Below are 24890 nucleotides of genomic sequence, written 5' to 3'. Positions count from 1 at the left end.
GCCATTTTTGGTCTATTGAGTTGATTAGTGTGCGTTGTAACCAAGATTTATACTCATAGACTTTACATTTTATAGGTGCACGCATGCTGACATAAGAATAAGGGTGAGATCCCATGACGGAATTATTAAAAGGGTTCTATCAGAACGATCCTATGATTGGTGATTCGCTCGTTCCGCTTCCGCGTAATCCCCTCCATAGGACCTTACCCTAAGAGAGCAATACCTGGAAGTGTAGCAAAGAGAGAGCAATACCTCTCTTTGTCTAACTTTAACTATATAGATTGTGATTAAGTGGGAATAAACGAGTGAAGTGAGAGTAGAGCAAGATAAGTTAGGCCACAGATTAGCGCACACACACACATATTCAGATGCACGCACAAAAAAAGTAAAGAGCTGGCAAATTATTTGATTTAGCAGCGCCAAGTTTTTGTAGTAAAATATTTATTTGTAATATTTGTAATTTATTTGTATCAAAAACTTATTTGCCAATTCAATATTATATCCTCTATTTCTTGATAATATGTTTCTTGACAATTGTTTTTTATAGGCGCGCAGTAGCCTCGCATCGGTCGCATCGGCGCACAGCAGTCAATTTAATACGAAAGGCTGGTATTTATAGTTTGATCTTGTATTTAAGATTTTTTTAAATTTATAATTAAATAACTTTTATAGTTAACAAAATTGTATCTAACGACAAACTTAAGACAATCTTAAATTGATTGAATTGGAATTTAACCATTCAAAATAAAGTTAAAGAATATTGGTTTTGTTCTTAATTGGTTAGGTTAGGTTACATTTTAATTCAATCCCAATATCAATTTTTAGTCTGATTCAAACTTAATGAAAAATTAAACTATGAATGCTAACCAAAGAATAAACATCTATTATAGATTGGCGCATATTTCTTCATATCATTATTTTTGTAGAGAAAAAACTTAATACTCTTGTTGTGAGCGTTTGCTCGTTTTGGGAATTCTTTCCCGTCGGTAGTTGGGATTCGTCCTGCCTTAAGGGTTAGGACCTAAAGGGTGAAGGTTCGGCTTAGTGTATAAGAGAAAGGAAACTCTTCTTACTTGTTTTTTCGTTGTCTTTATTTCTTTCTCGTGCGCTTACAATCAGCTGTGTTGATGTCACGTAACACTCGCGATAAGATTTACGGTACGCGACGTTGCTCGGACGTTGTTATGATACTCTCCGCTCGGTCACGGCGTGGTCGCGTTTATATATTATGGTATCTGACGCAATTTCGGGGGCCAGTGACCGGGCGTCGGTAGCTTCCGCGAGGCTAAGCGTTTCGACATCGGAACGCGGTAGCCTTGCGGTTTGATTTTGCAGCGTAGAGCCTATTTCTAGGGCGATACGAACTGCTTCCGAGCGCGCTGTTGTAATCTCACGGAAGTTACTTGGGACTTCCGTAAGCGCGGCGGATTCTTGTGCGTCTTTCGAAAGAGGTGCTTCTTGCAACGTCTTTCGAAAGATGCGTGTCGCAATTATGATAGGTATGGTTGTAATCGGCTTACAACACTCTTATTTTGTAGTGTTTATTCTTAAATGGCGCAAAATATTTATATTTTATTTTTGTACAAAAATTAATTTGTGTGTGTAAATACAATAATTTTTTATTTAAAATAATTATTACTTTAATAATCAAAGTTATACAAAAGTTTTATCTTGGATTTGTGATTTTTTTCGTTATAGGAAAATATTTTCTCGAAAGTTTTCTTGGATTTTGTGATTTTTTTTTAAAGGAAAACCACACATTTGGCGCGCATTTTTTATTTTTTTTTAAAAACGTAATTTTGTTTGTACATCATGCATTTTGTAGTATTTATAGATTGTATATCTTTTAGGTTGAATTTGATTGATTAAAAGTATTATTTTGGCTTTTGTGATTATTTTTCTTAAAGGAAATTATACACTTGGCACGCTTTTTTTACTTTTTTTAAAAAGGTAATTTTGTTTAGATATCATGCATTTTGTAGTATTTATAGATTACTGACGTTGAAAAATTTAATCTAAGTAGTATACATTCTTGAAATAGTATAACTTTGATTATTAGAGTGACAATTATTTTAAATAAAAATTATTGTATTCACACACATTTGGCGCCTTTTTTTACCTTTTTAAAAAGGGTAATTTTGTTTATATACACAAAGAGAGAGAAAGAGAAAGACTCGCTCTTATGTATGTTTTAATTAGTATTAATTAACAATGATAAATCTATTTTAACCCTCGGAGAACACACCTATTTTTTCGATCACGAAGAACACTGTGGGTCAATCTGACCCTACACACACTTTGATCGTCCACCATTTTAAATTGACGAGGGCGATCAACTTGAAAAAATTTCCAGATGTACTTGGAACATTGTTAAATCAATTGAAATAAATAAAAAGTGCTGTTGGAATTATTTACATATTTAAAAAAATTAACAAAAAAAATTTTTTTTTTTGAAAAAAAACGTAATTTACGAAAAAAATTGTATTTTTTAATTTTTTAAATATTTTTGGCTAAAAATTTACGTGTGTATTCTTGAAATGTAGTAGAATCAAGAAAAAAATTGTACTTTAGTGTACCTTAAAAAAAAGGTATTTATTTTGTTAGGTAATGAAAGTGGTTTTTAAGGTAAAAAAAAATCAAACATATTTGTGAAAAAATTTTAGAAAAATTTATTTCTTATTGCATATATGTGAATACTTTATTATATAAATGACTCATGGTAAAAGTTAATTTATTTATTGTCGGCGATGGCTTCACTATAATCTGAATACGACGTGTTAGTGTTTGACTGTACTGACACATTATTCTCCTCAGAAGAACTGTTGCCATCGAAATATTCTTGCTCGACACGTACTAAGGCATTTTGAATACGTGGCCGCAAACTATATGCCATCGTGCTCAGTATTGAAAAACAGATGCTTAGTACACAACAGGGTCAGAATGACCCTGTACCGACTTCGAATAATGCCCAACACTTATTAGGTGTTGCGCTGTACAAATGGAGCATCTTAACATATAGTTGGTACCCCAAACTACAGGTAAAAAGCCTCAGGCCCGTCAATTTTCAAAATGCTTTCAAGATATTTACAATCAAATTCGAGGTAAGGGTCAAATTGACCCTATGTGTCCTCCGAGGGTTAAATATTGTTATTGTTATTAAATGTTAATCTTTTTCTCTTTCTCTTTCTCTTCTCTCTCCCCCCTCCCTTTTTCTCTCTCTCTCCCTTTCTTTTTCCCTTCTTTCTCTCCTTCCCTCTCTCCCTTCCCCCCTTCTCTCTCTCTCTCCCTCGAAGTTCTACCATTTATTTCATACGTATCTCACAATTATCAATACAGCACAATTCGCGAAACTGCTTCTGCAGATAGAAATCTCGGAGAAGTTTCTTTCTGGTCTCCAACTATCTCACGTTGCGCATCACTTACAGCGAACCACTATCATGCCTTTCGAAATTTATCACAATTTTGTCACTGTGAAGTTGGCACCGCAACTTTCTGTACTGCAAATTTTTATGACAATTTTATGCACCTTAAATAATTCTAGAGTTCCTGATAATATTCAAAAATAGTTCCTTTGATTTAATTAAAAAAAATGAAATTTGAAAATATGAGGTGCTAACATTCCGTGGCACCTCATTAATAAAAATTGAAAGTTATATCAACAGTTCTACTTATACCCGCAATAGTTCTACAATTTCTGATAGATTTTAGCAATAGTTCCGTACATTAAATATATTTAAACAATTTTTTAATTTGACCACTGGCACCGCACCACAAGAATAAACTATTACTTTATGGAGAGTTTCAGTCGACTTTATGTCATTTTTTGATAGTTTTGCAATAGTTCCAACGCGTTTTGTCAATTTCGTTGACAGTTCCGGCCTTTAGGCATTTTTAAACAATTTTTAATTTGATCACTGGCACTGCACTACAAGAGTGTTATAAGTGACACACTCATAACGATAAAAAAGGTGTCAGTAGCACGATGACGTAAGTCGGTCAGCTGCAGCAGTCAGCATCGAGCGCATCGCGCGAGGTTTCGCGCAATCCGTTCAACAATTAGCGCAATGCTCTTTAAACAGCGTTTGCTGTTTAAGCAATAATTTGGAATACTGACCGATTTACGCCCTCACGCAATCCTCCCCTTCTTTCGATCCGACTACCGCATTTACAGGTATATAAACCGCCGAAAGAAAGTGAGGGACGGGTCAATCCGAAGTAGACAAACTAAGACAACACACGACACTCTGCTTTGCGGGGTCGTGTATCGCCGATATAACTTATTGTAAATAAACAACCACGACACTTTGCTTTGCGGGGTCGTGGACAGCGAGCTCATAGACGGGACACTCTGCCTTGCGGGGTCGCGATCTATTCACTGTAAACGAATAATACAATAAAAATGCTCAAGACGAATAACGGTGTAAGTGACCAAATACCTTCCTCGCGAGATCTCTGGCAGCGATCCCTAATCGTACTCACAACGAGGGGTGCAACAAGAGTGAAGTACAATTCTTTGGCGAGTAACAGCCGATTTTATGACAGATCTGCAATAGTTCCAAAGCTTTTGCAAACTATTGCAAAACTATCAAAAAATGCCATAATGTCGGCTGGAACTCGCAATAAAGTGATAGTTGGATAGTTGTGGTGTGGTGTTAGTGGTTCAATTAAAAATTGTTTAAAGGTGCCTAAAGGCCGGAACTGTTGACGAAACTTACAAAATGCGTTGGAACTATTACAGAACTATCAGAAAATGCCAAAAGGTTGGCTGGAACTCGCCATAAAATGTTAGTTTACTCTTATGGTGCGGTGCCAGCGGTCAAATTAAAAAATTGTATAAATATATTTAATGTACAGAACTATTGCTGAAATCTATCAGGAACTGTAGAACTATTGTGGGTGCAAGTAGAACTATTGATATAACTTTTTTTACTAGTGAGGTGTCAGGAGAAATTAGCACCTTATAATTTCAAATTTCATTTTTTTAACTAAATTAACGGAATTGTTTCTAAAACTTATGGGGAACTCTAAAATTATTTGGGATTATTTTGGCAAGTAGAACTGTCATGAAAACTTGTGCAGAAAGTTGTGGTGCCAACTTCAGTGACTACAACTTTGACCTCTTTTAAAATATAATTAATTATTGTTAAAAGACATCTTACTCAGCAAACACAGAACATAGCAGCAACATTGCGGCAATGTTATAACATTGTAGCAACATCACAGCAATATTACAACATGTTCTGTGTTTGCTGGGTAGTCATAAGACATAACGGTATAATAATGCACTACTTCAAAAAACTGTCATAATATAACCTTAACGTAATCTCACACTGCACATTACTTTGCGCGAGCTCCTGGCGACCCATGTGACTTATTATACACGATGCGAACGCATGCGAATGTAACCGCTGCGCATGCTCATACCATTATATTTTGTTGGTATGATAGGTTTTTAAATAACCTGTGGCGCGTTCAGTACACGTAGGATGAATTGCATGCAGTATAGCATACAAGCGCCTCTGGTATCAAAAGTGTGAAAGTGACATTTTCGACATATCTTACATAAAAATTTTGACATTTGGACTTTGTGTTGTGATATCTTTTCTCATGAGGTATGTAGAAAAATAAAAACAGTTTTTTTTATACAAATTGATCTCAAACTTTTTATTGAGCCTAGTTAGAATTCGATCGGTTTAGCCGTTTCTGAGATTCGATAATCTCGGATGCTTGTAAGTCGCGTACTTGCGTAAAGAACACTGGTTAAAGCGTGGGCATGAAATGAACTATGCTCGACACTCCTTCTGTTTTATACTGTATTAATGAACTATATTTCCTCTCTGTTTGCAGTACAATTAATGCTACTGGTAGCACATGCTCGAAAGTTTGTAGTGTTCGGAACTAAAATTCTATGTGTCTCGGACGATGCTTGAGTCCGTACTGACGCCGCTTGATCACGCTCGATGCGCGGCGGTGACGGTGGTTACTAGAGCGCAGTGTTGCATGCTTAGCACGGGGGCCCTCTTACTTACGAGCTTAACCATACCGCCTCCCATTGAACTATAATTCAATCTATCTGTCACTCTATAGGCAAAATAGCGCCAATTTTTTTATACTACGCTTATGCAATCCAGCATTGGTTTTTACTGTAACAATGCGTACAATATCATTGTCGCTCGGATGCAACGCAACGATGCGAACAATCGCTCATCTTATTGGAGGCATGTTATCTTCTTTTAACATTACTAACGCTCCGATCTTAATATTACTTTTCGCTTTGGTGAACTATTTGTATTTTTGTTGTAATTCATTGAGATATTCCTTTGCCCATTTTTTCCAAAAATGCTGCCTAACGCGTTGAATGTGCTCCCAATTAGATAGACGATTGATCGGCACACCAGTATAGTCTTGCACCGGAAGTGAACGACGCACCTATCAAAAAATGCGCTGGACTTAATGCTATCAGATCATTAGGACTTGTTGACATGGTAGTTAGCGGCTTAGGATTGCCTCCACCTCGATAATTAAGTTATTGAATTGTTCAGATGTGAACAATGAATCGCCAACTACTCGGTACAAATGGTGCTTAAAACACTTAACAGCGGACTTCCAAATGCCACCAAAATGAGGTGATTTGGGGGGATAAATTTCCACGTTATTTTTTTATTTGCGAGCTGTGGCTGAATCTGAGGCAAGTTTTGTTCTACAAACTGATACAATTTTTTCAACTTGTTATTAGCACCAACGAAATTGGTGGCGTTATCCGAATATATTATGCTAGCCTTACCTCTACAAGCGAAGAGTCGCCTCAACGTCGCCAGGAATGCTTCGGTAGTGAAATCACTGACGAGTTCTAAGTGAATCGCCTTTGTGACTAGACATATGAATACTGAGACATAGACCTTAACTTTATTTCTATTTTGAAGCTTTTTTTTCTTTACAAAGAATGGGCCGCAAAAATCCACGCCTACATTTTCAAATGGGCGAGATCATTGAACTCTATCCCTTGGCAAATTGCCCATCAAATGCTCGGAAATCCTGGGTTTGACGCGAAAGCAGGGAATACACTTTCGTAAAAGCTTTTTCACGCACATTTTACCATTTGGAATTCAATATCTTATGTCTAAGTGCATATAATGTGGATTGCGTTCCCGCATGTGCCAGTTTATCATTAAGCCCTTAAGTAATGAGTAATTCGGAGAGATGGCTGTTATGTGGCAATAAAATCGGGTATTTATTTTCATATTCTAAGTTGGAATGCTTTAACTTACCACCCACTCTCAAGATATTTGTGTCATCTAAAAAAGGAGATAAGGGTAATAATTTACTCTTACGATTTATTGGGCGATTACCCTTCAGGCACTTCATCTCATCAGGAAAAGAAGCGGATTGAACTATTCTAATCATGTAATGTAGAGCTGATCGCATCTCATCGGAGGTTATACCGCCCTTGATTAGCTTCTTAGTTTTCAAATACGTAACATAACGTAGCGCGTATGCAATTATGCGAGAGACCTTGTCAAGCGATGAAAATTTATTAATAATGCTAATAATATTCTGTTTCAGTGCACTAGTGCGGGAGAGTAGGACGATGTGAGTTTTTTGTTCAGGAATATCTATGTCAGGGATAACAGTTCTAGGCCATGACTGTTCACCCTCCCGTAACCAACTTTGGCCTTGACTCTAAACGTGATTTTCGATGAATTTGTGTGGGAATTGCCCGCGTGATAGAGCGTCCGCTGGGTTGTTAATTGATGGCACGTGTCGCTACTCGTGGCCTTGAGTAGTCTTCTGGATTTCTGAGACTCGGTTCGCTACAAACGTCTTCAATCGATGTGGAGGAGTCTTGATCCAATTAAGCGTGATAGTAGAATCTGATCAGAAATAAACTCGTGAGAATTGAATGTTCATCGCGCTTGTCCTGACCTTGTACAGTTTGGCAAGTAGGTGTGCAGCGCGTAATTCCAATCTGGGAAGAGACACTTGCTTCATGGGAGCAACTCGAGTCTTAGAGCATATTAGTCTCACAGTGATTTCAGATTTGTTGCTCGTTCTGAAGTATATGCAAGCCCCGAAGGCGCTTTCGCTTGCGTCGCAAAAACAATGCAGTTGCCTTTCTCCTTGGCCATTTCCAAGTATTCTGCGTGGCATACTGTAATCATTTAGAAGTTCTAAGTTTGAATCATACTTATTCCAGCTGATGGCAATTTCCTGAGGAACTGCCTCGTCCCAGCCCAGCTTATATTTCCAAAGGGATTGCAAAATGATCTTGTTTTTACCAGTACAGGTCCCAGAAGTCTCAGCGGATTAAACAGTGTTGCTATTCTGGAAAGGATTTTTTTTTTTCGTGTTTCCTTTACCCTTGGGGTCTGTGATAATGCGGAATAATAGTAGGTAATCTGTGGGGCTCCAGTAAACACCTAGCGTTTTAAGAGCATTAACGTTGTTTAAGCAGGTGTGAGCACCTTGCTTATTGTCCGTAAGCTTCTTTAGTAATTCAGCCGCATTTGAGCGCCATTGTCTGAGATTGAAGCCTTCTCGATGTGCTATTTGAATAAGCTCGTTACGCAACGTTAATGCCTGCCATAAATCAAAGGCACCGGTGAGGACGTCGTCCACGTAGAAATCTTGCATTAAGACCTGTTTGGTTAAAGGGAAATTTTGCCCTTCATCTATTGCTAGCTGTTTTAGGCATTTTGTAGCTAAAAATGCTGCCGACGCCGTGCCATGTCAACGTCTTAAGCTCAAATATTTTTATAGGAGATGCGTTATCAGCTTGCCATAAGATTCTTTGATGTATACAGTCTGCGGGATGTACAAGCACCTGCCGATACATTTTCTCGAGGTCCGCCGTCATGGCAAACGTGTAAGTTCGAAATCGGGTCACAATTGAAAACAAATCTTGTTGCACAGTTGGACCCACCTTTAGAGTGTCATTAAGAGAAACTCCGGTATCACTCTTCGCTGAGGCAAATACTACTCTGAGCCTTGTCGTCTGGCTGTTCTCATTGAAGATTGCATGGTGCGGTATGAAGTAACCTTTGGTGTCTGTAGATATATCTGAAATTTCTTGCATGTGACCAAGCGTGTCGTATTCATCAAGAAAGGTGCGATATTCTATTTTCATGTTTTTACTTCGCGTTAGTCGTCTTTCTAGCGAAACTAATCTCCTTATTGCGTTTTGTTTGTTGTTTCCGAGCTCACTCAATTTGCTATTGAATGGAAGCCTGATCGTGTATCGACCACTGTCGTCCCTTGTGACGTTTTGAATGAAATGTCGCTCGCATTCTCTTTCCTTGTTTGACATGTAAGTCCTTCCGGGAACTTGCTCCCAGAATCTTTCGACTTGATACTCGAGATCTCTTACCAGATGGCACGACGATCGCTTGGTAACTGCTTTTGAGTAATCAATTTTTCCGGTTATCAACCATTCCAGTCGCGTTTTTTGCAGCAGGATCCCCTTATTGTTCTCCAGTCGCATCTGACCGACACATAGTAATTCATAGAAGAGCTCTGCCCTAATGAGAGCGTCTATTTCAGGGTTTATAAAGTTCTGGAGGCTAGCTCAATGTGTTTAGGTATCTTCAGTTCTTGACGCTCAATTATCCTGGATGAGAGATTGTCCGTTATTACCGAGATTAGTAGAAAATTTAGCCTTGTCGTAAATTTTCTGTCTCTCGAGCTGACCGTGGCATCCACGGATAAGTTGTGTGATATTGATGTTGAAACCTGACACCGCTACCGGGTTTTTAATTTTCTTCTTGGCTATGCCTAGTTTTGCACATGCTCGTTCCATGAGGAAATTGGATTGTGCACCGGAATCTAATATGCATTTAAATTTTACGTAACTTCCATTAGCGTTTTGAATGTAAATTATCGCGGTTGACAGTAATACTTCGGATGAAATGCGAGTGTATAAGCAAGAACTACTTAAGTCATCCGTGTTTTGGTTGTTTGCGTCCTGAGTTTGAGTTTCTGCTGGGTGGAGCAACGTGTGATGTTTAATCGCGCATTTTCGACAATGACTTGATCTACATACGTTCGCTACATGATTTGGTTTCAAACAATTAAAACAAAGACCCTTTGTCCTAACGATATTATTTTTGCCTTTTATATCGAGGTTTGAAAACTGTTGACATGCATATATAAAATGGTTTTCTGAGCACACAGGATCGCGATTGATTTATAATGATATTAGTTTTAATTTTTGTTGTGTCGTCTGTGCGTGAGCTGACATGCTTGCCGCTTAAGGCGGGATTTACATCGTGATAAATGTTCTCTAGAACATTACATTTGTGTTTTAGAAATTTAATCAATTTGTCGAATTTAGGCATGTCTGTGCCTTCAATGGTGCGTTTCCACTCTTTTTGCGTTAATCTATCGAGTTTAGAACCGACAATGTGCAGCATGAGTGTATCCCATTGATCTGTGGGCTCCTTTAATGCCTTTAAGGCCCCTAAATGCTTTAGCGTAGTGTCTACTAACGTTCTTAATTGCGCGTGTGATTTCTTGTTAACTGCTGGCATTTCGAATATTGCCTTTACGTGATTTTGTGTAATAAGCCGTGGATTGTTGTACCTTTTTTGCAGCAGCTCCCAAGCTACGCTGTAATTTTGATTTGAAGTTTCAAGCGACTGTATGGCTTGCGTAGCATCACCCTTTAAGCATGATCTCAAGTAATTTAATTTTTGAGTGGGTGTTAAATGTTCATTTCCGTGAATAATAGACTTGAATGTATCGTAAAATTCTGACCAAGCCTCTTATTTGCCGTCAAAGGTAAGTAAATTTATCACTGGCAGTTTAAAGCTTAGATTGTTATACTGCTGCAAGTCAGGTTGACCGAGGATACCTAGGTTATTAATGGTCTGTGCGTTTAAATTTAACGCTGATCGTGCTTGCACCATCGGTTGTGCGTGTAATTGAGATGCTCTCTTTGTTCTAATCGCTTCGAGTCTGCGCTGCGCTCGCCCCATTTGAAGATAATACGCGTTTTCAAATTCTATTTGCCCATTACTTTCACTTTTTCTTTCCTCTTCCGTGAGTTTGTCTTCGTTTAATAGATCTATCGCGTCTTGTATTTTATTAAATTTCTGCCGTACTATTTTCATGTTATTTGTGCGTTTGATTAATTGTTGTTCGTCTTTGTTTTCAACGAATTTATTGAGATAGGTAGTGAATTGCGTGAGTTGCCTTCAAGGTGCCCCGTCTTTGTCTACACTCTTTTAGCGTGCTTGCCATTTCACTAATGCGATATCTGAGGCTGTTCTTCAAGCGAAATTAATGTTCAAACTACGATATACAGAGTGTATAATCTTACGATTGATGTACAATATATTTGCCCGCCTCTGCCTTATCCGATGTGGCTGCTGCATGATGCCTCGTTGCTCTGCAACAATGGCTGCTACACGACTTCCCGTCGCCCTGTGGTGCTTCTCGTTTGAGTCGCAGACTCGTGTTTCACGTGTTTTCCTCGTTCACGATCTTCTTCTCTCCGAGAATTCCTTGCTTCGTGACGAGGATCCGGCTCGAAGGACCAGTGGTTAAAGCGTGGGCATGAAATGAACTATGCTCGACACTCTTTTTGTTTTATACTGTATTAATGAACTATATTTCCTCTCCGTTTGCAGTGCAATTAATGCTACTGGTAGCACATGCTTGAAAGTTCTTAGTGTTCAGAACTAAAATTCTATGTGTTTTGGACGATGCCCGAGTCCGTACTGACGCCGCTTGATCACGCTTGATGCGCGGTGGTGGCGGTGGTTACTAGAGCGCAGTGTCGCATGCTTAGTACGGGGGCCCCTTTACTTACGAGCTTAACCAAACACGGTTAGTTTTGTGCTGCGCGTTTACTTGGCGTGAGTCATTACCGTGTCTCTTGATTGTTTAATTTACGATTCTTAATTAAATTGTAAACAATTTGAGCAAAATTAGATTACATAATAAAAGTTATAATGCCAAAGCGTGTAGCTTCAGATCCAATTTTAAAGCATTTTAAAATGAGCTGTTTTTCATTAAAAGATGAAGAAAAATGTACTCTTCGAATACTTAATATGAAACGAAACAATTGGACGTCAAATAAATGGGTGAAGTTCCGTGTAGGTCGGATCCCCGATTTTTTTGAAACTACGTATTCTTATGTATTTTGACGCGCTGATTACGAATATAATAGTGAAAATTGGTGCAAACCATAAAAAAACCATAAAAATCGCGGTTTTTTTATTTATTTTTGTAAGTAATTGGAATTTAAAAAATACTTCAGATAAAAGTTATCGATTTCATGGAAATACACATTTTATGTTCTATTGATTTTTGCCATAAAGACAATAGTTATTGAGAAAAACGACGTCAAATGTTTAAAATTTCATGTAACTCGTTAACTCGTTTAATATAATTCGAGTTTTATTCTATTAGTTAATTCTATTAATTAATACCGGAAGAGGGTGCGGGGAAGGGTCAAAACCTCTACTCCGCCTAACGTTTTCTGTACCATTGGGTTTGCGACTTTTTACGTATAGCGAGGTCCACTCCTTCTTGCTTACAGAGCGAAACGATGTCCACGCTTGTACTGTGCCACATGGGTTTGCGACTTTCCACGCGTAGCGAGGTCCATTCACCGTTTTTATTACTTTTCAATATTTTAATTCTTTGCAGTAGTTTGAGTAAGCATTAAAATTAACTAATAAAACTTGATGTGTATTAAATGAGTTATATAAAGTTTTGAACATTTAACGTTAGTCGTTTGAACATTAGTCGTTTTTTTGTAAAACTATTGTTTTTATGGCAAAAATTAATTGAACATAAAATGTATATTTTGATAAGATCTACAACTTTTATTTGAAGTATTTTTTGAAACTCTTATTATTTATAAAAATAAATGGAAAAACCTATGATTTTTATGGCTTTTTTATGGTTTTCGCAATGAAAATCAAATTTTTGTCCATTTTCATTATCATATTCGTAATCACCGCGTCAAAAACATACAAAACATACTTTCTCTTATCTTTTTTCCTTTTAACCTTCCCGAAAAACTCATACAGATGGGTTTTATAATGGCTAAATACATCATTCAAATTTCCACAATTTGCCATATTTTTGTTCAATTTTTACGGTGTTCCCTAACGCCTACAAACGTTTCAACATTTTTTTGTATTTATGAGGTTAAAATTTATAAAAAAGCACTATTTTTTTTACTTACACTTTCAGGGGGAGAAATCGGCCCATTTTTAACAAACTCCTTTGACAATTTAAAGTAAATGAAGATTATTGCGAATTGCTGCACATTTTCATTACGATATGTCGCCAATTCAAAGATGATAAAATTAGAGTAATCAAATTTGATTGTATATGGCGACGGATTGTTTTAACCATCGACATAAAGCATGGACTGCGCAACACGAATCGAAAGTGAGTCCAATTGTGGAAGAAGGGCAGATCGAATTGTTGGTCATTTGTCTTTTTCTAGTCATGAAAAAAATGAAGACAGAGTTAATTGGCGGCTATTACTTTCACTTTTATTTCTGAACCTAGTTTTACATACATGAATAATATAGGAATGGCGCAGTTTATGCTCTAAGTCAATGGTTCTAACTCTTTTTATAGGAACTCTAGGAGGAGTATTTTTATCATGCTATCTATTGGGACCATAAAAACAGTGAAATACTTGTTTACTTGCGTGCGATAATGGAGTTATAAGTAAATGGCGACTTTGCGATTGATAGAGGGCCACGAAAAAGACCACTTTTGACGCATGTGTAACAAAAATCGTTCCGAAACTTGTCATTTAAAATACTAATAAGAAAGTTCTTAAAAAATTAAAGTTACTTGTAGATAATTATTTTAAGAGAAATGGTAATGTTTTTAAAGCAAAAGTAGTTTTTTTTTTAATTAGTTATGTACAAAAAGAGAAATTATTGCATTTTTTAAAATATGATACATTTTTTTAAGAGATACCATTATTTTGGGATATTTTATATAAAAAAGACTTTTAGCAATTTTTTATAATAGATATTGTTAAATAAAACAAAAATAATGAATCTGAATGTTATATTAAAAAATTCTAAATATGTTTCAGCAGAGAGTGAACAAGAAATGGGTGATTGGTCAGCTGGTTATAATTTATATACCGACGGCAACAACGTTAATTCCGTACAGGTATGTTAATTTTAGGTTTTTTAAAACTCTTTATATCAAGACTATAAGCACAGTTTAAGAAAAAGGTGCTACTTAAGATAAATTTCGATTTTGTGCAGATGCTAAATAAAGTCATATTTAAATATTCAAGTATTTAAATGTTAAATTAAATATTTTATTCTATTACGCATAGAATTACAATAGTAAGTACATACTTAATAAAAGTATGTAAAAATGATTTGCGATAAAAATCTTGGTATTTAAGAATATTTTGTATAATTTTTAAAATTTCAGTTTATACAAACGGCGTCGATTATTTGTTGATTGTTTTGAAATACATTTCTAAACTGAAGCGGAAATAAGTAATATATGGATAATGCAATTTCTCTAAATTAATTTATTTTTTAAAATTTATTTTTAATTTTGTAAACACACATAATTAAATACACAAGGGATCTTGTGTATACCTGGTGATTCCAGGCGTGGTCTCTGATTTCAGAGAATTTAAAAGAATTTAGTTATTAGTATATAAAACTCTAACAATCTTTGAACTAACTTCTATAAATAAATAATTAGAACATTTAATTAAGTTTTGACCAAAAATGAATATAACAGCAAGACAGCAAGAATGTTACTGAACAATTCAAAAATTGAAGAACTAAATTTTTAGTCTCAACGCCGAGGCCTTAGATCAGGAGAAAGAAAAAAAAAGAAGAGAAGAGAATGGCTTTTTTTATCGTATCATATGATAGAACGCATTAAATTTCTGCGCAGACACAACATTAAAGTGGTCTTTAAATCACAAAGGAAGATTTTTCAGTTGCTTCCTAATCCAAAGGATCAGAGACCATTTCTAGAATTACCAGGTGTATACAAGATTCCTCGCTCTTGTGGAAAAGCGTACATAAGAGAAACCGAAAGGAAAATCAGTACACGAGTAAAAAAATATTAGCGTACCAAATATGGTCACTTTTTTCAATCAGACTGTAACGATCTACTTTTTCGCATGGACAGGCTCGTCGGAATTCCAGGGCAAAAAAAGGTCTGAGACAGCAGACACAGTGGTTGTTCCGTCCTTAATTGAATTAACGCTATTTATAATATTTTTGTTAAAGTTTTGTTAAAATTAAAAATATTTTTTGTTACATGTGCGCTGAAAGTGATCGCTTTCTGTCACTTTTTTGTGGGTAAAGTTGCCGATTTCGGTACTTTAATAAAAGACTTTACGCTCTTGTTACACAAAGTATTATATAATTACATTTTTCTACTCTTTTTTATATAAGACAATAAAATTTTTTACTAGTATTACAAGAAAATGTAATAATAAGAATAATTGTATATCTTTCATGTGATGAATAAATATATTTGCTGATGCAGATTGCTAACAAATGTTGATATTAGAAGTACTTGTTAAATGGTTATAGGGGGGGAGACAGCCTAATCCAAATAATCCTATGGAGTACTGTTCAACTATACCACCCTTGCAACAGTTAGCTGGTGGTTTGCCGCCACCGCCAACAGTGATGGTGCCTGTGGGTGTTCTTAAGAGAGAAGGTTCGAAACACCGCGCGGAAGGACAGAAATCTGTAGTATTCAGTGATGGTTGGTAATTACTATTTAATTTATTAATGCTTTTAATGTTTTTAATTTTTTTTTGCTTTTTTAAAAATTATTATTATTATTAAGAAAGTTTTCTACCTTGTCGCACAATGTTTTTAAAAATTTTTAAGAAAATGGATAAATATTTTTTAAAATTACATTTTGTTCTCTATTATGTTTTGATTTCCGCCATTCTCTGATCAAGGCATATTTTCGTGCGAAATAATGTTTTTGTGTACATTTTTATATATATTACAAATTATTATATATTTTAATAAGTTTCTAATTTAAATAAACATGCCCACTTTTTATTGTTCTAATGCAGTTTTAAAATGAAGTTGGTACATATAACATAACAAGTTAAATGGACAAGTATTTTAGGATAAAGTTCCGATTAGGTCGAACCTCCGATTAAAAACTACGTATTCTTACGTATTTTGGCGCACTGATTACGAATATTATAGTGAATTGGCGCAAATTTGATTTTCATGGCGGAAATCATCATTTTCATTTAAAAAATCATGATTTTTATGGTTTTTTTCATAGTTTCCATCATGAAAATCAAATTTACGTCAAATTTACTATCATTTTCGTAATCATTGCGCTAAAATACGTAAGAATACGTAGTTTCCAAAATATCGGGGGTTCGATCTAATTAGAACTTTACCCGTATTTTAATAATATTTTAATGCTAATAAGTATCTTAAGTTTAATTAATTTTTTACATTTTTTTTTACATTTTGAAACAGAAATATAATGAAAAATGGACTTTTTAAAACAAGTGGCATTTATTTATTTATTATGTGAAATAAAAAATTCTAATTCCAACGATAGGCACAAGTGTTTTAACTCTTTGCGGCATGGTGGTCGATATATCGACTACTTATCTTGAAGTTATTTTTTCAATTTTTTCAATACTAAATATTGCATTTTATTTTTTTCTTGTAATTTTATTTCAGTAAGAATTTTATTATAGTAATATTTGATAGGGTGTAATTTTCCTTTATTATTAGTTAATTTTGTTATACTAGCTTTTTCGTCCGCGCTTCGCGCGGGCTCAAAAGTTTTTACTTCACGCACACACACATATATAAGTACCACGTCTGTTTGTCTACGGATCCTAAAATTTGCACGAAAATACAGGGTGTTTCTGAAATGATGGTAGTAACTTTTTTAAAAATTTCTTTTTTGAAACAACTGTATTTCGAAATACCGCTTTATACATCGTTGAAATGTTTTTTTTTTTTTTTTGAACATCAATTACTCTCTACCATTCTAGTTAAATCCTCTGAACCTTCTTTTAAATCTTAAATTTATTTATTATAATAAGATTTTTAATCTATTTTAAAATAACATGCAATATATGAAACTATTAACTTATATTTAAACTGATTTATTCATTTATTTACGTATTTATAACTTATTTCATTTTTCAAGTAATTGTCACAGAATACGACTCCCTCTAAAGATTTAAATTTTTAATTCTAATCACCATTAAGTCGCGCTTGTGTATAACAATAATACAAAAATAATACAAAATTATTAGTGGTGTTGTTTGATAGTTGAATAAATGAGTCCATTTGCAAGTTTGAGTCACAAATGACGGTGTAGTTCGCGGTCATACAGATAAACGCATATCCGTTACTAATCTATATAAAGTAAATTTTGGACAATCCTGTTTATGTTAAAAACAAACCTCTAATTTTAATCAGGAAGAAATTTAAAACAAAATAAGACTAATTGCATGAGGATTGGACATCAAATGACGAAAATTATCGTGGACATACAGACATACAGACAACTAAACTTATATATATAAATTTTTGAAAAATCCTGTATATGTAAATAACACTTTTTTACATTGATTAGTTATTTATTTTCATATACAGGTTATTTTATAAATGTTTGGCGTAACTTTAAGAAATGTAAGTCCTTAAATGAAACACCTTGTATATGGAAAATTCAATTCCATGGCAGCCTTACTCGTTAAATTTGGAATAAAATGAGATCATTTGCAAAAGATTCGGGTTACAAATGACGATGTTGTTCGCGGTTATACAGACAAACGCTTATTCGTTACTAATCAATATATGTATAGATAATTTTTGAAAAACCCTATATTTTGAAGAACTAAACCCATAGCAGCGATCCTCGTAAAATTTGGAATAAAATAAGATCTTTTGCATTAGAATCGGACCACAAATGACGGAGTAGTTTGCGGCCATACAGACTTCAATCATTCAAACGTATATTTTGGCTTATCATTTTTGAAATCCCCAGTTTTTGAAAAATGTGAGCCCATAAAAGCCCTAGAAAAATGACGGAGTAGTTCGCGGGCATACAGATTTCAATCATAAATATGTATATTTTTGCCAATTATTTTTGTAACACCCTGTTTTTGAAAAATTCGAGCTCTTAGTATCCGTCCTCTGAAAAAATGCTAAATTTTGAGACCTGTTGCAAGAGGTTCGGACCAAAAAGAACGGAGTAGTTCGCGAGCAAACAGACTTGAGTCATTCATACGTATATATTTTGGTCTATCATTTTTGAAATACTTTGTATTTGAAAAATTCGAATCCATAGTAACCGTCCCCGGAAAAAATACAAAATTTTGAAACCAATTGCAAGAGGATCGAACCAAAAAGAACGGAGTAGTTCGTGGGCAAACAGACTTCAGTCATTTATACGTATATTAAGGCCTATCATTTTTGAAACATCCAGTTTTTGAAAAATTCGAATTCGTAGTAGCCGTCCTCGGAAAAAATGCTAAAATTTGAGACCAGTTGCAAGAGGATCGGATCATAAATGACGGAGGAGTTCGCGACAATACAAACTTTAGTCAAAAAAACGTATATTTTTGCTCATCATTTTTTAAACAACCTGTTTTTGAAAAATTCGAACCCATGGTAGCAGTCTCCGGAAAATTTGCTAAATTTTGACCCAAGTGGCGTTAAAATCGGATGACGACGCAGTCCGAGGAGTTACGGACATACAGACATCGCGACTTATATATATAGACAGATAGATAAATAAATAAAGAGTAAAAAAGTATTTTTCACGAAAAATGTTTATCAGAATGAAAGAAGAATCGTGAAGCCGCGAAAATCAGTATACAGTGATTTTTGGAGTCGCTGATTACGAATCCGCCATCAGATTTTGACGATTCTTTGTCAAAATGACGGCTCTAATATAGCGGATAACTGATTATTTTTTATTGGTTTTTTATAGAAACGGATTTTTCAGAATGTTGATTACGAATTTGTTAATAGATTTCGACGATCTTTTTGGCGGATCCAATATGGTGGCTTACGATTTTGAGTATTTTTTATCGGTTTTTTATGGAAATTGGTATACAGGGGGTTTTCGGAGCGCTGATTACGTATCCGGTATTAGATTTCAATGATTTTTTTCAAAATGGCGGATTCAATATGGCGGCTCACGATTTTGAGTATTTTTATTGGTTTTTTCATAAAAATTGATATATAGAATTTTTTCGGGTCGAAATGTTGAAGAATTTCGAAGTTTCTCATTTGCTTTATTTAAAACAGATATACAAAGCTTTTCTAGGTTGATTATGTGTAAGTCATCAAAGGCAGCTAACTCCGAGCACTGCACTAAACTAACATTGCATATTCAAATTTTTTAAGATTCAATTTTCAATTGTTTATTATCCGAAATTATATATTTTTATTAACTTTTACAAAAAGTAAGTAAATATCTAAAATAGTAAGATTGATTGTTTTTTACTCGAAAAAACATTAGCAATAAAAGACTGTATATTAATTTCTATGAAAGACCGAAAAATACTCATAACCGTGAGCCGCCATATTGGATCCGCCATTTTAAAAAAGAATCGTCGAATCTGATGGTGAATTCGTAATCAGCGACCCCAAAAATTTTTTGAGATCAATTTTTATCAAAAAAATCCGATTAATAGAAAAATGTGTACCGCAAAGGGTTAATTAAAATAATGCTTAAGGTCAATATTTCATGTGTCGTACGACAAGTTAATTAGACTTTTTGATTGGCAATAAAATAGAGCCTTTCTAGAGACTCGAAAATCTTTCTAGTCTATGACCAATCGAGAACGTTTAAACAGCTTGTCGTACGACACATGAAATATTAGCCTAAGCCCGGCTAATGGGATCCTGGAGTAGTAGAATTACCGACATTTTTTTTATTAACTCGGGTTTTTGAATTGCAATAACAGAATATAAAATCCTATTACATTATTAAACGGACAAAATGAAGGGAGCGATGTAAGATTTGTTCTGATAAAAAAATTAAAAAATTGATTAAAAAATCGTTATTTATTAGTCGCCTAACGACAATATTTGTTTTGTATGAAAAATGTATAGTTTATATTTATAAAATGGTCCTGTTGCTCCCTAGAAAAAACTTCAGAAACAATATCGTGCAATTAGAAATAAGATTGGAAGCCTAAAAAATTAGATTTTGGTTAGAATTGAGACGAAATTGCGCAACGAAAATGTTATATACACGTAAAAAGTCGAGCAATATGAAGTACAGCAATATGAAGAAATATTTTTGTTCTCGATATAAAGTCCAATTCACAGATTGATATTAATATATGTATTTTAATTCTGGAAAAGAATGTCCAAATCTATAAAATAAATACATATAAAATTTTATTAATAATAATGTACACGACTCTACTTTGATCAAGTTTGAGAAATAATCCAGCAAGGGATGTTAAAGTATCCGTCAAACTCAAAAAGTAAAGACTAACAGGAAAGACCGTATTGGTAGTGGGAGTACGATTTAGTAGCGATGGATATAATCGAGCAGCCATCTAAGGTATTTATTTTTGTGACATGCGCATCAACATATTTTCTATAGTGTCCTTTCATGTGTTGTATGCGTATGTATGTATGTGTGTATGATGTGTGCATGTAAGCGTGAGCGGTCATTCTTGAGTACCCATTTTTATATATATCTGTCGCCATCGCTGAAACTAGAGCACTAGAAAAGTAGGTATTCTCACGTTCGCCATTTTTCTTCAAACTAGCAAGTAAATAGCATGAAAAATCAGGTATGTTTTGTGCATATATACGTCAATAATGTTTGGAAACGCCAAACTTTATGCGACAATAAAACACGATATTTATGATCTTGAGACTGTAAAAGTTATTGCGATGTATTATATATATAAAACATCATGTTAGTTACTTGACTAGTTTGAAGAAAAGTGGCGGACGTGAGAATACTCACTTTTATAGTGCCTTACTGAAACCAAATGTGAGATTTTTTTGTTATTCTTTACTCTTTGGTCAAACTTGATCGGGGTCCATAATGTAGAGTTATTCGTGCATATCATTAACAAGATTCTGTATGTACTTTTTTTATAGATTTGGAAATCCTTTTCTAGAATTAAAGTACACGTTTTAATATCAGCATATGACCTGGATTTTATACCAAGAATAAAATTTTTTTAGACTACTTTTTTCCTAATCTACCCGAGTGGAAATTTAATCTTGTCAGCACCTAGTGATGATCTAGCCAAAATGTGTTTTATATCGCCTGTCTGAAAAAAAATTAAAAATTTATTTTGTATATTTTTAATCTAACCCAAGCTAGCTGACGACTAAATAGTTTTTATAGCTTGCTATGAGATATTATATTTGTCTAGTACCTGTATCTTCTGATTTACTTTAGTCAATGTAGATAACACTGAGACAGTAATGTAACGCTCAGCTTGGGTTAGATTAAAAATATACAAAATAAATTTTTAATTTTTTCACTATTTAATTAAAGGTACATATTTGTTGAACTTAACTCCTGAAAATTTTTTTACTTTACATCCACATATATATTAATTATGTAACAATTTTATCATTTCTAGAATTAAAGTACACGTTTTAATATCAGCATATGACCTGGATTTTATACCAAGAATAAAATTTTTTTAGACTACTTAAATTTTATCATTAATTTAAAATTTCTACCTTACCAAATTCAAGATTCGAACCTAGGATACTGCGTTGGGCATCACTAGTAACTAATCATCTTATCCATTACGCTATCGAGCACTTGTGATGAACAATATTTAAATTTTTTTTATAATATATTACTATATCTTATAATATAAAAAATACAAAAATATTTTTTTAAATTATTAGGAAACTAAGATAAGAGAGAAATGTGTGAAAAAACATTTATTGTTTTAAACATTCAATATTGACTATATAAATACAAAAGTGTTAAATAATTAAAATTTAACATAATGAAAAGTATTATTTAATAATTGTCAGATAAATTTGTATTTTTGAAAAACTAAATTATAATGAAAATTATAATAAAAATTTATAATAAAATTTTATCAAAATTTATAAAAATAACTTATAATAAAACACGTTTTAAATGAATTGTAAGTAAAAAAAGTCTAGATAACAGCATAAAAAGGTTGATTAAAAAATATAGCAAATAATTTCTAGCAAATGTCAAATAAAATATTAAATATTTTTGCAGGACATATAGATGTAACTTTAATTATATGATTTTATAGATTTTTTAATCTTTTCAATAATTAATCGTTGTCTACAACAATTAAAAAATTTAATAACATTTACAGAAAGTACATGAGATTATGTCATTCTTCAATAATTTTTCTAATAGCTGTCTAGTGACTGTTTAGCCAAAAAACTTTATAATTGTTTATATTATAGAAATAAATTTTTGTAAAGTTTAAACATTTTTATTATTATTTATATATATGCCATTACCTAAAAATATTAATATTAATAACATAATCTCACTCTTAATAAATAAATAACAGACAAATAATGGCTAAACAATGGCTAGTTAGATACTAGGAAGCTTTAAACATTTATAAAGTTTATTGGCTAAACAGCCATTACAAAAATTATAGAAGAATGACATAATCTCACTTTTTGAATAATTCTTTTATAAAATATCTATCTAATGACTGCCTAATGTTAACATATGACTTACAAGAGAATTTTGCGAATGCAAAAATTCCGATTTTAATGAAACATTGTATACAAAATAATAAATAAATTTAGAAATTATTATATAGAGTTTTGAATATATTTTATTAAACATTTTTTGATATATTAAGCAGTTTTTTTTATATATCTCAAAAACTACTCAATATATCAAATAATGTTTTATGAAATACGTTGGCATCAAAACTTCAATAATTTCTAAATTTATTAATTATTTTTTATACAATTTTTCATTAAAATCACGATTTTTGCACTTGCAAAGTTTCCTTGTAAGTCTTATGTCAACTATTAGGCAGTCGCTAGATAGATATTTTATGAAAGAACATAACCTCAATCTGAATAAATGAATAATTTGAAATTGCTAGTGGCTAGACAGCAACTAGACTATGTATTTTTGAAATGTAGCGCCATCTACTATCATTTTTTCTGTGTAGTGACTAGATAACTATTGCATCACAAAAGCTGATTAAAAAAATACAGCCAGTAACCAATAAGTAACGAGTTATAAAATTTAATTTAGTCAATACTATCCAGTTACTAGGTTTTAAATCACATCGGCTAGGTTCATTTCTACTCGGGTATATCTGGATATTCAATCATAAAAAGTTCATGAAGCTAATCTTCTTTTAGGGTTTTAATCTTAGTTTAAATGGCACGATATTGTTTGTATATGTTATCCTTAGAGGAATAAGATTTTATTTTGTACATATATATTGTAGATTTAAGCAAATATTGTTATCAAGTGACAGCCCTACGTAACAAAAAATTTTTTTATTTTTAATATGAACTTAGCCTTTTGTCTCTAGTGCGGACTTTAATTCTGGAAAAGATTTTTGTGATTCTGTAAAACCAATTAAAAGATTAGTTTTTTTTTTAATATTGATGACTTTAGGATCTCCTTAATCCATTTCTTCCCAAGCGGACATTTTACTATCGATTGACTTTTTTTCCTAGAAAAAGTAGTTTTCAGCTTGAAATGTAACGGAACTATCATTCCTGAAGCAAAAAATCTTGATTTTTCTGAATTCGTATTTGTTTTTTCAAAATTTTTAACGGAAAATTAAATATAGCGGCCTAAACGTTGGCAAAAACTTTGGAAAGTACATTACTTTATTGCTACAACTTATCATCTAAAATTTTATCTGCCCAACTTGAAAATGAGTATTATTTTGGGATCAGCGATGATAACGTGATGTATCCAAATATTTTATATAAGATTTTCTAAGATGGCGGATGCAAAACGGCTCCCGAAAATGATAAATTTACGAAAATAATGAATATTACTTGCAAGCACTTGTTTCCTTTTTAGGGTCGCTGAATAAGGACATAAAGTTTATTTTTGGTTTTTCGAAATAGTGAATAGAATAAGACATTTTTTGGAATTAAGACGCTATCTTGGAAAATTTCATATAAAATATTTGGATATCATGTTATCAACACTGATCCCAAAATAATGTTATACATCGATTTTCAAGGTGAACAGATGAAATTTTAGGTGATGAGTTGTAGCAATAAGCAATCTATGTTCCAAAATTTTTGTCAATATTTAGGCCGCCATTTTTAATTTTCCGTTGAAAATAAAAAAAAACGACTACGAATTCTGAAAAATCAAGATTTTTTGTTTTGGAAATGTTAGTTTCGTTATTTTTTAAAGCTGGAAAACTACTTTTTCTAGGCAAAAAGTCAATCAATAGTAAAATGTCCGCTTGGAAAAAAATGGGTTAAACTGAGTTAAAGAGTCATTCTATTTTTATAGCTTTAAAAACGGCGATTTTTAGCAATTTTTTTCTTAAAAATCATTACAGAGATTTAAATAATTTTTTTATTTTTTAAATTAATTCTTAGACCTTATAATAAAATTTTTTGTAGTAAAGAAGAAATTATTTTTATGCATTTATATATATATATATATAATTGAAAATAGCGCTCCAAAATTCATGACGGAACAAATATTTTTTTACTTTGGTCAGAAACAAAAAACCAAAAGGATTCTTAATTACATTGGTGTGTGACAATGGCTATCGTCCTCACTTAATTGATTTTATATAAAATTAACAAAATGGCGGACATTTTTAGAGAGACAAACAAAAAATAGCTTTAAAACAAATTTTTTTATATTTACAGTATGATAAAATAAATATTTGTACTTGATACGGGCGATAATTACAGATGTGTAGA

General features: G+C 33.2%; 1 protein-coding gene and 1 long non-coding RNA gene across 5 annotated transcripts in view; one reads left to right on the top strand and one right to left on the bottom strand.

The window, feature by feature from the left end:
* LOC105832055 overlaps nucleotides 1–24890 on the top strand; it is a 130221-nt gene that overhangs the window by 51040 nt on the left and 54291 nt on the right. For 3 of the 4 annotated variants that reach the window (XM_036287439.1, XM_036287441.1, XM_036287438.1), the window contains 2 exons: nucleotides 14069–14148; nucleotides 15552–15729. In XM_036287439.1, coding sequence (XP_036143332.1) covers nucleotides 14069–14148; nucleotides 15552–15729 — 258 coding nt within the window. The remainder of the gene's footprint in view (nucleotides 1–14068; nucleotides 14149–15551; nucleotides 15730–24890) is intronic. The other variant, XM_036287440.1, reaches the window with a different exon arrangement.
* Nucleotides 16142–21967, bottom strand: LOC118645735. Its single transcript, XR_004963415.1, has 2 exons — nucleotides 21624–21967; nucleotides 16142–21149 (listed from the first exon to the last, which is right to left on the bottom strand). It is a non-coding gene; the product is annotated as an uncharacterized LOC118645735 (long non-coding RNA).

Source organism: Monomorium pharaonis, chromosome 5 (assembly GCF_013373865.1).
Source record: "Monomorium pharaonis isolate MP-MQ-018 chromosome 5, ASM1337386v2, whole genome shotgun sequence".
NCBI classification, from domain to species: domain Eukaryota; kingdom Metazoa; phylum Arthropoda; class Insecta; order Hymenoptera; family Formicidae; genus Monomorium; species Monomorium pharaonis.
Note: the sequence above shows the minus strand (reverse complement) of the source record. Positions and strands in the feature narration are given on the sequence as shown.